General features: G+C 40.1%; 1 protein-coding gene across 1 annotated transcript in view; it reads left to right on the top strand.

Moving 5' to 3' along the window:
* Positions 1-14,025, top strand: part of thada (THADA armadillo repeat containing) — a 113,732-nt gene that overhangs the window by 65,010 nt on the left and 34,697 nt on the right. The window contains exons 30-31 of the mRNA XM_008430387.1: positions 4,435-4,538; positions 9,378-9,460. Coding sequence (XP_008428609.1) covers positions 4,435-4,538; positions 9,378-9,460 — 187 coding nt within the window. The remainder of the gene's footprint in view (positions 1-4,434; positions 4,539-9,377; positions 9,461-14,025) is intronic.

Genomic DNA, 14,025 nt, shown 5'->3' with positions numbered 1-14,025 from the left:
ATCTGCTATATCTTACTGCAAAGTTACTTGTAGGTTATTTTTGTCTTAATTCAAGTGTACTCAGGTATTTGGACTAGAAAACAACTTGGTAAGATTTTGTGTTTTGACAGTGTATTTAGATGTATTTGCAGGTAGTTTTTCTTTATAAAATTGAAAGATTATTGTAAGGATGAGAGTTTATTGAATTCAAACTGTAAAACTCCTATTATCCAGTCTGATTGCATAAAGAGTGATGTATTTTAAGGATTTACAAATGCTGTTTGGGTGATTATTGCTTTCAGCTAACTAAAAGTCAAAATTTAGCTTTGAAGACTTCGATACTAAATCAAACCAATAAGGAAATATTATGACATGACAAACCTTATGGGGATTTCAGGAGCCATGTCATCTGCTGGTGTTTCTCTAGTACTTCCTGTCCACAGTGCTAAAATAGAATAGAAACAGCATTTATTGTCCCACAAAGGGGAAATTCGGGAGTAAAAGTACCAATTCCTGCTTTACTGCAGTGCAGATGTACTGGAGGCTGCTATTTAAGCAGCCTTGTTTTTTTTTTTTTTGGCATATGTACATTTGAAGAGCAAAATTGTTCAAACAACGGGCTAATTTTTGATTGTACTCAAGGAGATGCTGTTTTTTTTTTATTATTTTTTATTATTCCATTTTGGTGCGAAAATAGTTAAAGGCAAAAGAGGAAAGATTCATTTTTGATGTGGAAAAATATATATAATGCTCCACAAATAAGAAAAAAAGCCAGAAATATTGTGGTGAGAAGTCTAGTTTAAGTGAGTATATAAAGAAGGAGTGCTAAGTTAGTGTGTTGAACTTTAACAAATCTATATAGTGGCTATTTTACAGTATAATACAGCAGTTGTTTGTTTGAGACCTAAATTCTGGTCTGTCTCTTTAATAAAAAGTGTTTTAAACCCCCTCCCCTTTTCTACCTTAGCAACGGTTGGAATCACCATGGTAACCAGTGTCCAAGTATTTTTTAAATCTCTGGTTCTGACATGACTCAGCAAGTTATTCTTTCTTGTAAGACAGTCATTGATATTAATATTATAATGATACATACCAATGCTTACAGTTATATTTAACAAATAATAATATAATTGGTAAATTAATTTATTTCAGTAAACAAGTTATATTGTTTTATACGCAGACAGGCGTTTTAAAGCTGTTATTTGTGTTAATGATGATTTTTAACATTTAAGATTAGAATAATACATAAAACCAATAAAAAAAATATTTTTAACACATAAATATGGACTTAATGAAAAGTAACTTTAATAGCTGCTTCAAGATGGTGCTTTTAATCTGAAAAACAAGCTTCATTTGAACACATCTTCAAATTTTACCGAATATCACTACTTGTCCAAATCGTTAAATAATTCACAAGTGGGTATATAAAATACAATTAGTGGAAGTTGATTTATGTTGGATTGTTGGGTTGTTCAAACCTTTTTTCATCAAATAATAATAAAAACCATTAACTGAGGTTAAGTAAAATCCTAAAGTTGTAGAAAGAAAGGCCACTTTTTATTGACCTAATTATTTTAGAGGAGCAGCAAGTATTGGAAGAAGTCCTTTTTACTTGGAGATGTATGGATTTTATGACTAAACAAACATTTTTATGGCAATAATAATTGAAAAAATTGACATTTTCTTCTACAGCATGTCTCTGTGCTGCTGTTTCATTGTCCCTGATTTATTTCAGCTTCATTCAACCCAGCATCCCCACCCACATGGGGTGTTGTTCTCTTCGTCCTTGGAAGGAGGAGGAGGAGGAGGAGGAGGAGGAGGAACAGGGAGGCATCGCTTTCTATAAATATTTCGTTTTTCACCATGCCGGGCTGGATTGAGCCGGTTGAGCCTCGGATGCAGGGACTTCCCAGCTCTGGGGATGAGGTGTAGCTGTGGAGGGCAGAGAGGGAGAACGTGGACACAGGAGGATGAATCAAACCGTTTCATGGGAAGGAATGCCTCTGTAAACAGAACTTCCTGTCCTGATTGATGTTTGGTGTCAAAAAGTTAACAAAAAAACCAACCTATTCTGCATTAAACAGGATTTGTACATTACTAATCTGATCATTTTTGGACGTTGCTTCAACTTCTCTTAGTTTTTCTTGGACTGAATTTGTTTCGCATAGATCATCTTGAGTTAAATTTCCTGACAGAAGAGAGGGTTAGAAGTGTTCGGTTTTCGAAGCAGGTCCAGAAAAAAAAGCAAAACCTCATCGCTGAGTGACAGTGAGAGGAAGAGAGCGTCTCTTGGTGGGGGTGTGAAAGCTTTCGGTGCGAGCCAGTGGGTGTTGTCTGGGCGTGGAGAGGGGACGGGGCGGGCCAGGACTCGGTGGCCATGCTTGGTGCTACGTGGTCGGCCTGGTTTTTCCCCACGTTGCCTTCCCTGCACGACGTAATGAATGGCTTCCTACTGGTCTGTGGCCGTGGCCCCAGCTTAAAGAGTATACTTACCAAGGCCCAGAATACACACCCCAGCAGGCCGGCCAGCCAGCCAGCCTGTGTCCTTTCCTCTGAACACTCCCAACCACTGGTCCACCTGCTGCAAACTGGCGCAGTTTCTGTTTCACAGCGCTGGTTGAAGTGGGAAGCATTTCCTTTAAAGCACAAGTGGTTTTCTTCTTCTATCTACAGCCTTACAGGGGACTTCTGTAATGCTTTGTTCACTGCAAAAACACATTTGTTGAGAGGGAGAACAGCAATAGGTCAGGCGTGTCAGCCGATCGCGATCGGGAAGGTTTTGAGTTCAGGAGACAAACTGAACGCCGCAGGACGCAGAGACGAGAACGTCCTCTTGTGACGCGCTTATCAAAATATTCAGTGATAAAAAAATCCAAAATGTTATGTGTCAAAGCTCCCAGAATTTTGTAGCTGACAGCCATCTTGGTAGTTACTGTAACCGTCGTTACAGTTGCTAGGGAGTTGCTATGACAACAATAAACAAGTCACAAGCTTAGAACTAGCTCAGACCTCGTTCCTATCTAACTTCTGAACAATATAAGTGCAAAATAAATATTACTTGATTACAATTTGAACACTCTGTCCACATCTGTGTAATACTAAGTTAAATATCAGATGTTATATTGACAAACTAGCAAAATTAGCTTAGCTGACGTAGCTTTTATCTGCAGGCTAAGATGAACATGAAGCCTACATGTTTGCTACGACATGTGCTTACTCTGCCGGTCACCAGAACCTCATTATTCACACGAAGAGTTCGTACGTCCTTTACAAATCACTGCCGTATGCGTCCATGGATTTCGGGCTGCGGAGCTAATGCATGGTGTACGCTGAGCAGGTGTTTAAGTTAGCTAATCATCCACTGCTGTGTTCAGGCGACTGCTTGTTACAAAATAAGCATCAAGCCTGAAAACGTATAACAGACCGAATGTTGTGTTTTTGACGTAATCTCTGTTCTGAAGGCTGCCGGTTACCACGGCAACAGGTGCCGACAGAAAGAGAGCGACAGAGTAAAAATATACAATTGGTTTTGAGTCGTTCACCTGTTCTGCGTTAGTTTATCTTTGGTGTGGCGCATTGTAGCCACTGTCATTTCTGAAAGTTCAATAAATGTCAAAATTGAACTAATTACTTAAAACTCTGATCCAGAACCGCATAGCATTCTGGGAGATGTAGGCAGAGGAAAGACTTTAGTCGCTCAACCTCTCAGCCAGCTAGGCTAGCTGGGTAGCATGAACTATTTCACTCACTCTTTGGTTACCTAGCAACTCACTCACTCTTGGGTTACCTAGCAACAACTTACTATAGCAGCAGTTTAAGATTTTGCCACTGTGGCTTATAACTAATAAAAAATAAACAACGTTGCAAAGTAAAAATTGTAGATCAGACCACAGCAGCCTTGTGGTATTTCAGATATTTAAAATAAAAAGGCAATCAACAATTATTGATATCGACTGATATGAAACGCTTATATTGTGATACGTTTTTCAGCTGTATTGTCCAGAGATAGATAGATAGATAGATAGATAGATAGATAGATAGATAGATAGATAGATAGATAGATAGATAGATAGATAGATAGATAGATAGATAGATAATAAATATTGCTAGAAATATAAAGAAAGACAGATCTGTAGAAACAAACTAACTTTATTGAGCCTTTTTGGATTTTCCCTCAGGGATTTTGTCTTTTCTGTCTTACATCAAACCCTTTAAACATCAAATTAAAATAATATTAACACCCCAGTTCTACAGCTTCTCTGTTCTTGTTGTACTCCCGTTAGCATATCAATTAATCGATAAAACTGATTTATCGCTCAGCTCCAGTTTGGTCTGTGGCAGCAGAGCTTGGCGGGTTCTGACCCACCAGACAGTTCCTGTTCTGAACCCGGATCAGCCTTCTGCTGACCCGTCCTGGTGTTGTGAGAGTGAATGTGTGTTTGTCTGTGTGTGCAGGTGCTGTTTCTGCTGCGCTCCTTCCAGGCCGACTCACACAGACCCCTGCCAGCAGGAAGTGGCATCGGAGAGGCCCTCCGTCAGCGCATGTGGCTGGCTTCTAGGTAATCCTAGACACACGCATGCACACGTGTGGGAAACGACGCAGCGATAAGCATCCACTCCCCTCCTCCAGAAGAAAAAGCTCCTTGTTTGTCGTACATCCCCTGGCCGGCCGCGTCTGCTTCATGTCCTGCTGAGGTTTCTGTTTCAAAGAGGCCACCCGCTGACCCGACTGCAGACCTTTCCACCTGGCCGCCCCTCCACCAAAGAGCCTCTCGCTGTGGGGCGCGGTCGGCCCCGGCTGAGGTCAGGCCCAGGTCTCCGGTAGATAACACACTGCTAGCTTCACTTGGTTACTCTGATGAGGCTTTATTAAGATGACGAGGTGAATTCCTGCTGCCTAGAGCGCGCCAAGGCGCCGGCCCGTTTGATCGGGTCTGAGGACATTGCAGGTCAAAGTATCTCTGTTTTTGGAAAAAGAAAAACCTCCCAGCTCTTCCAGAACACCACTAATTTGAGGAAGGCCGGCTTCCAAAAAGGATGGAATGCATTGTTCGTCTGGTCTGAGTCAGTGCTGGGCTCTGGACTCGCACCGTCTCAGGCTCGGGTCGGGTTGGAGGGTTTTCTGTCTCCAGGATGCTGTCATCCTGTGGTGACTATCATATTTAAACATCTGAGTCGTTTGGATTTCTGTTGATGATTCAGCCCTCCGGAGCGTAACTCTGTGCATCATTGTGAAACAGTAACTGGAGCCTAACGGATGAAGGCTTTTCAACTGCCAGTATTGGTACCGATACTGCCTGGGTTAAAACCAGGGTTCTGGTTAAAACCAGAAACAAACATGTAGAAGCAACATTCAGCTTCTATGCACCCCACTAATCTGAAACAAACTTCTAGAAAACTGCAAAAGAGCCGAAACACTGAGTTTCTTTAAATCAGGGGCGTCAAACTTATTTAAAAAATTTTTAATCAAAAATCTGACTGTTCTTAAAGGGCCGGTTGTGGCAGAATGTATTGATAAAACCCATTAAACTCCTAAAATATTAATAATAAGTGTTTCTTAAAATTAAATAGTCTCTGATCAGTCCCCTGATTGTTCTTGTGTTTTTTGCAGTCAAAATCATAGATTTTGTGGTGATAATTAGAAATATTTGTAAGGGATTTTGCGCTAATGTTTGATGTTAAATGTGACTTTTTATTAGTCGATCACAGAATGTAACTTCACATAAATAAACCTGAGGCAGCAGTCACTTTATCCCAATGTTTTTGACCAATTTTGAGAAAGATTTGCACTAAAATCTGAATAAATGTGGGGATCTGTTGATTTTGTGTGAATTTTGTGGCTTTATGAAAAACTGGAGAGACTCATTGACATAATTTGGAGTCTAAAGGGCCACATAAACAGCTACGGCGGGCCAGATTTGGCCCCTGAGCCTTAAGTTTGACTAAAACCCAACTGCTTACCCTTCGACTCATAATAACTGGAACATTGACCAAGATATTCGATTTTATTCATTTTAAAGATTTAAATTCTTTCTCAATTGGTGTTTTACTATATATATATATTTTTTATGGTGTAAAGTACTTTGAACTGCCTTGTTGCTGAAATGTGCTTTACAATTAAACTTGATTGATTCATTAAAGCTGCAGATCTCCTCCTGTTCATGGATTTTCTGTAGATTTTGTCTAAGATATTTGGAGAAAATGCAGTGAAATACTAAGACACAATGCTGTTGGTTGGCATTTGCAAACCAGCCTCTCCAGGAGCGCCATTTGTTTTCATTTGTGAGATTGTGGTTCCGCTCCCATATTTAAAACACACTGACCAGGTTTCAACCAGCATAATTTAATTTAGAAGAATCGAATCAGAACAGGTTGAAAAATTCAGAAAAAGTTCCTCAGTTTTGCAAAAAAGTTTCAACTCTGGTGGTTTTTGTTATAAAGAAGAGAGGGAAACACATTTCCAGTGTAAACTGTAACAGAGCGAACCAGCTGGACTCACTTCAAACCAGTGGATGGAAAAATGCCTAATTCACATTTTTATTAAATTTTTTTTACAATATTTTGAAAGTTTACTCACAGTTTGCATAAGAATTGCGTGGAAACACAGATCAAGCTTTGTCATCGCAGCACCAGCATTCTGCCCAGCATCTTTTAAAAGCTTCACGTATCGTCATTGCTGATTGCCGATACTTTAAAATAACTCAAAATGAATCTGACCTCCAGTTTGAACTTCCTGCCAGAGCTCATGCCGTCTGTTTTGTCTCGTGTTGTGTGTGAAGCATGCAGACGGCGGTGCGGTATTAATATCCGGCTGATGACATCATGACGTCAAGCTGACACACTGTATTCTTTGTAGCAGAGCGATCTGGTCTCATCCTGAAGATCCGCTCTGAACTATCCTCACACAAATATCAACAATGAAAATATACATCATGATTTTAAGTTGGCTTAAGTGGAACTCGATGAGCTTCGCCGTGAAGTGGTTATTTAGTGATTTAATGGAATAAGATGGATTTAATCCTGGATCAGCTTGGGGCGGCTCATGAGACACTCGAACTCGTTTGCCCTTAAGGTTTGAACAGAAATAAAAGTCCATCTTCGTCCCTTTCCGTCTCTTATCCTGAAATCTTTGGACCCAGTGACAACAGTAACTTTTTTGTCCGGGTCACTGCACTTAAATAACCCGATTATGACCAAGTGGAGCCAATGCATGAGATTATCACTGTTTCCATGTCAAGATGAGGATGTTTGGAACATTTTGTCAATTTAAGGAGCTTTGTTCGTTTAATTTCTTTATTTAATCAGAGCTGGAGGAGAGATTAGAGCCAAATGAGACGGCAGTCGTCCGAGTGTCAAACTCAAGGCCCAGGGGCCAAATCTGGTTCGCCGTGGCTTTTTATGTGGCCCTCTAAACTCCATCAATAAGTCCCTCCAGTTTTACACAAATAAGCAAAATCTACATTTCACTGCTAATTTTTCTCAAAATTGGTTAAAAACATTGGGTTTAAGTGACTGTTGCCTCAGTCTTACTTAGTCACATTTAACATCCTACATTAGCTCAAATACTTCTAAATTAGCGAAATATGGCGATCAATAAAAAGTCACATTAGTCATAATGCATTAGTGCAAAATTCCTTACAGTTCCTAAAATCTTGCAAAAAACAAAAACAATCAAGGGATTGATCAGTGATTATTTAACTTTAAGAAACACGTATTGGATGCTGAAACAAATGTCTATTCATTAATATTTTAACAGTTTTATGCGTTTTATCAATACATCCTGGCTCAACCGGCCTTTTAACAACATTCAGATTTTTGATATGGAGCAAAATGAAACCTCTGATTTCGGTTGCTAGTGAAAAGGAGACGCAGTGTTGTGAAACATGATGTTCTAATTAATTCATTATGTCAGTAATTTCCACTTTCTGTTGGTAATCACAGCAACATACCGGCCTGATCTGGCTCTTCATTTGAAGTGTAAAAACAGATGCTGCTTTTCTGTGAAATATCATAAAATTCTAGAGTTTGGCTTTTTTTAAGCAATGGAAAAGGAGAATAAATTATGTTTATTGTTTGCAAATTGCCCTCCAAACCAAACGGACTCTCTGTGGTCTCTTAAATCTTGAATGAATCACATTTACTTCAAAGATGTTAAATTTCACCAGAAACAGTCGGGTCAGATTACTGTCAGACGTCTGTAGAAACCAGACGTTTTTCACTTCGGTCTCACTGTACTGATGGAAATGGTTAAAAAGACGCCATTTTGTTCTCTCTCTGCAACACCTGGAACGTCTACACCGACTTAGAAATAAATCTTTTACGTATCTTACCCGACACAGTCTCTCATTTTGCCTTTGCTTCCAATGTTTTCATTAGGAGTAATAAACTCGGTGTTTAGATTCAGATCCAATCCATGTTGGGCTGCTGTGGCCATTTTGCCATTACCTTGTACCAGGTACTCTTCATTGATGTTGTAGTTATAAATATACATGTTATTTCTCTGTTTATTTTTCTCTTTTTGGAGGTGTAGAAGCAGACCTCAGGGTGTTTTTGTTTTATTTTTGACCACCTTTTTCACCTCTACTCTTCTCTCTTTTCCTCTACCTTTCTCCCTTTCTTTTCTGTCCCCGTGTCCAGTACCAACCTGCCGGATAGGACACTTAAAAACATAAGTAAAAGTAGCTAGCTTAAATGCTAATGTTGGCATGTCTTCTCTCATTTGCTAATATGACTGCTTGATAATATGATTTCCTGACAGATAAAACAATTACAGGAAAATTTGTTGTCCGGCTTCATAAACTTCATTCTTTACTTTGAACGTTGTAACATTTATCTACTGGTGTTTCAGCTGCTCTCTGTGAGCTCTTTTAGTTGCACCTAGAGTTGTTTGGGATATCTTAGGCTGAAACTTATATTATTTTATATCTGAACTTTATGCAGACCTACATATAATCTAAACGTATCTGCCTCCTCATTAGAGCGCCCACTGAAAACATTCTGTTCATTTTAAAAGGAGAAAAAGTAATGATACATCACTTATAAATTATGTTATCCAACACAGGCACCAAAAACACTGGAAGATCAAGAGTCTCAACATTTAAAAGATTTATAGAGTAACAAATGTACAGTGACCCAGTTCAGAGCCTTTTTCAGAAGAAAATCTTCATCTGTGATCTTAATGGAAACCAGATGATCGAGGCTGGAGGCTGCATTATCTGTCTGAATCAACAGTTGGGTCTGGAACACTCAGGCAGTCTTCTCCGTAATAAAAGAGATCCTTCATCCAAAACAGTTTGTGTTTTCCTCCCAACACATTCAAAAGCGCATTCTGTCGCTGATTTTTATCAACTTTTTATTGGCAGATTAAATGCAGAGCTGTGTGTTTGTCTCATTTTCAGGCTGAATTCCTGTTTGGTGACCAGAGGAGCCTTTTTAGACGTGATGATGTGTCTTTGTGGGTCAAAGGCCAGCATTCTGGAAGGTAAGTCGTGTTTTGGTATAAACACACACATTATCCACATGCAACTCATCTTGGTTCTACTCTGTCGGAATCTGTTGCATTGACTCCGGGAATTAAGATTGTGTATAAAGCCTGGTTCACAAAATTGTTGGCCGATTTTCAAAGTGTCAGAGACAATAAAACATCTTGGGTGTGACAGTGTTGGTCATGCAGAGTGTGCTGTCGAGCCACGCGGCAAAGACAACGGACCACACACGAAATGATTTCACTCAGATTTCAGATGGGAAATCTCACAAAGCCTCTTGAGACTAAATGTGATTTCAGAGTAAACAAACATGGCCGACGAGGAAGAAACAATGGCAATAGCTATATTTAACAATGAAAAATGTAAATAAAGCCTTTTCAACGTCCGCTGGACTTTCAGGTGTTTATAGTGTTTATTCTCAATTCTCCTCAGTGTTTACGTCACTTAGCTTTCTGATTGGCTACACGCCACATGCAACAGGCTGCACACATCACAATATCCCACATATTAGATGGGAACAGCCCCAATGTCCATCCGACCAGATCATTCTTAACACATGGCAGGAATTTCTCCTAAGATCATCTTACGAGCCGTTTCGATAATCGGAGTGTCCTTAAGTTTGTCAGATGGGAAAATCAGGACGAAAATCATCATAAAAATCTTGCAGTGTGAATTAGGCATTAGCAGTTTCTGAAATCCTCATACTTGTCTGTTAGACTCCAACAACCATGTCTCACCATGTCTATAGATACATTGAGATCCGTCAGTGTGATCGGCCGATTCACCATTTCCTTTACATGTTTTTGATTTGTTTTTTGCCCCCGCAATTGAAATTTGCTTTAACTGTGTATTTATTACAGTATTTTGCAAAGACTGTAGAGTCAAAGAAAGAAAAAAAATCCTATTCAGCACCTCAAAAACAGAATATTTCAAGAGGATCTATTATGCAAAAATTTAATTTTTACACGTTTTTGTTCTTCCATTTCTAGAAACAACCCACAACTGTTTTTGTTTTTTTTTGTTTATTTTTGGGGGAATAATAATGAGCCATTTCAAAAACTTCCTGGATGTAACATATCAGCAGGCACTGCACCGTTACCTAGCAACCCCAGTCGAGCCCAGCCCTGTTACCTAGCAACCCAAGCTGAGGTCCAGAACATTTGGACAGCTGGTTTTACCGCTGAATGCCTGTATAAGGAATGCTGGAAAAGACAAGGGTTTAGTTATTGACTTGCCTTTCAGAAAAGATGTTTGTGTAATGTTCAAAGAAGGTTGTATAATTGCGCATCTGTTTGCAGCCATTGTACCGTCTCAGTGTAAACTTTGAGTTGGGTGGCGTGGCCAGCAGCAGCTTATTTGGATTGAATGATATAAATCAGCTCATTCTGAAAAGAGTTCAAAATAGAGACTAAAATCTCATTATCTAAGAATGATTTTGTGCAAAATGAGCATGTTTTGTGTAGCCCATAGACCAATCCCCACCTGTTCGAGGAAGCATAAGAGTTGGATTTGAGGTAGTTTCCACTCTTTTAGGCTTGACTGAGAAGAACATGTTATTTCTGTTGCTGAGCGGTTCTTAACCTGGTCATTTACGCTCTGTGATTTCTCCATTCGCCCTGAATTTCACTCTAAATTTGCTGCTTCTTCCTTGTTGAGAGCCAAAACCTTCCCCACGTCTGCGCCTGTGTGTCCGGCTGTGTGCGCTCGCCAAACTCTGGGGGTCCCTGCTGCGAAGGAATGTGAAACCAAAGGCGAGCGTATCGTCTGACAGATGGCGGGTTTGGGCTTATGACCCAGTTTATGGAGGACTGGGTACGGCGGAGGGAGGGAGGCCCGTGTTTTTTGGTCGGCCATGTGCCGAGCACATGTTCCGTCTTGACAGTCGAAGAAGCAGAGAGGAATTCTGGAAATGAGGATGAAAACTCTTCCTGGCTCGTTTGGTTCTGCTCCTTACATAAGAGAGACCCGATAGGACCTGGGTTCCTCTGACGCCTCTGTCCTGTTAAATATCCCATAGCAGTTTTCAGAGGTTTCATCTGTTGTTCTTTTTCTCTTTAAGCTACATTTAATTTCTCTATGGATTTGCTGCTTTGTTTAGGATAATTTTCCGTGCCAATTTTGTCTTACTTTTGTCAAACTTCAGTTTTCTGAACGTTGGACAGATATTTGACTCTAGAAACAGTTTTCTTACTCTGAGTTATATGGTATGTTTGTGTTTGTTTTATAACTTGGTGAGTTTATCTTCTGTTGCGTATGAATGAAAATAAGTTTTATATCTTTTGTCTTTTTGAAAATGCTGGCCATTAGCATCTATATGGTTTTTACGTAAACATTAGCATTTAGCTAGCACTCTGATTTTTATGTAAAATAAGTAATATTTCAGTGTTTTTTTCTTATTAATCTATTGGTAGCTTTAACATATAAAGAAGGGAATTTGAAGGTTCATTCCCACTGGACATGTTCAGTCGATTTAGTCAAACTCTGGTTTGTTTGTCTGGAAAGTCTGGTTTATTTGGGGAGATGTGAATATGTAATCTAACTCTGACCAAAAATGTGATCTCTGGTCAGCCTACAAACCTCTGTCTCGGTTCGGTTGACATAAACTGGTGCTGTTCGAATGCATATGTGAACGCAAAGTGGACCAGAGAAAGTGGACTAAAGCGCAGGGCATTCTGGGTAAATACAACCAAAAAAAAACATGAGTCCAGCCCTAGCAGGAGAAATGACTCATTGTCTTTTACCAAAGACAAAAGAAAAATGCTCCATCTGCTAAAATCTGACGCTACTCCCTTTTTTTTTAAACATTTTGTGAAGAAAGAAGTTGTGCTGATTTCTTCAGAGGTTTTCATGTTGTTTCTTCCTGTAGTTCTTGGTGCAGCGCCCCCACAGACGAGGAGGGGAACAGGTTTTTCCAACGGTTTGGTTCATTTGACCCAGTGCAGTGTGGAAAAAAACCAAAGCACATTGACTGAAAATGTAACAAATGTGGCAGTTTTTGTTCCCAATCAAACATAAAGCTGTGAGAAAATCCTTGAAGTTTCAGCTCTGACACTTTTGGAAATTATTGTTCAAAGAACATTTCATCACAAAATAAAAAAACAAACAATTACAGACAATGCTGCACATCTTATTCATGAATCTGTCGTACAACAGTCTTCAGCCAGAGGCTTCTTCAGATCCTCTGTAATACAGACTGCTACAGAAGATCCTTCCTTCTGACAGCTATCATTATCTGCATAAACTTTTTGAAAAATATTGAACAATATGAGTTTCATCCATCCATCCATCCATTTTCTTCCACTTCTCCGGGGTCGGGTCGCGGGGGCAGCAGCTTCAGAAGGGAGGCCCAGACTTCCCTCTCCCCAGCCACTTCTTCCAGCTCCTCCGGGGGAATCCCAAGGCGTTCCCAGGCCAGCCGAGAGACATAGTCCCTCCAGCGTGTCCTGGGTCTTCCCCGAGGCCTCCTCCCGGTGGGACGTGCCCGGAACTCCTCACCAGAGAGGCGTCCAGGAGGCATCCTAACCAGATGCCCGAGCCTCAACTGGCTCCTCTCGACGTGGAGGAGCAGCGGCTCTACTCTGAGTCCCTCCCGGATGACTGTGGACTCCCGGATATGAGTTTCAACACCATTTAATTTCCCTCTTTGCTAACTGAGGCCTGCAGAGTCAGAGGTGAAGTTCTTGGGTTTTCTCTGACCTTTGCACTTTTGATCCTGGGCTGAATTTGCTGGAACTTCTGGAAAGATTGGAAATTGTCTTTCCAATGTTTTGCATTTGTAAGTAATCTATCTCTCTAGATTAATGGAGTTAAATTTGTTTGGTACTGATTGCTACATTCCTTCTTAAAACCTCAAATGAAGATTTGGTTGAAAACAACCAAGTCTGATTTGTGCAGATACTTGCAGTTTTCTTCTTATTGCACTGTTTTCACAATATCAGCCATAACAACCCACGTACTCCAGTACATGCAGTAGAGACGTTGCATTAGCTGTAGTTAAAATAAAAACAGTCTGGAACTAATTATAAAATATTAAAAATGTAGATAAATTCCATCAATCTGTAAGAACAGCCGGTTTAAAGAGATAAAGGTGAACTTGACAGAAGCGAGTCCTTAAATCTAAATTACCAGCAGCGGAGTGGGATTTAATATGTAAAAGACGGATTGTTCCAGAGTCTGGGAGCAGCTGGGGAAGTTCATATAAAAGCAGCAGGATCTTAGGAGTGCCTGGCACCGAGGTCGGAGAGGTGAACAATCCTCTTTTTCAATATGACTTCTTTTTATTCCCCTTCTAACTGGCTCCTTGTGTTGAAGTAGGAACTTTGCATTTAACAGCCAGTTCTTCTGGAGTCTGAACACAGGTCTCTGTGCGCTGCTCTTTGATCCATGCAGACTCATTTAAAAAAAAAAATCCCCTGCCGTCTATTGCTTCATCTCTACCTCTGCCAATCTGTCCTTTCTTTGCTTTCCAGACACACCAGTAAAATAAGCTGAAAGGTTTGCTTTGAGGGGAAGAAAAGTGGAGGAATTGGGGCAACAAAAAAAAAAAGCATATAAAAACTTG

Source organism: Poecilia reticulata, linkage group LG15, assembly GCF_000633615.1.
Source record: "Poecilia reticulata strain Guanapo linkage group LG15, Guppy_female_1.0+MT, whole genome shotgun sequence".
In the NCBI taxonomy this organism is placed as follows: Eukaryota; Metazoa; Chordata; class Actinopteri; order Cyprinodontiformes; family Poeciliidae; genus Poecilia; species Poecilia reticulata.
This window is presented reverse-complemented; position numbering and strand designations above follow the sequence as displayed.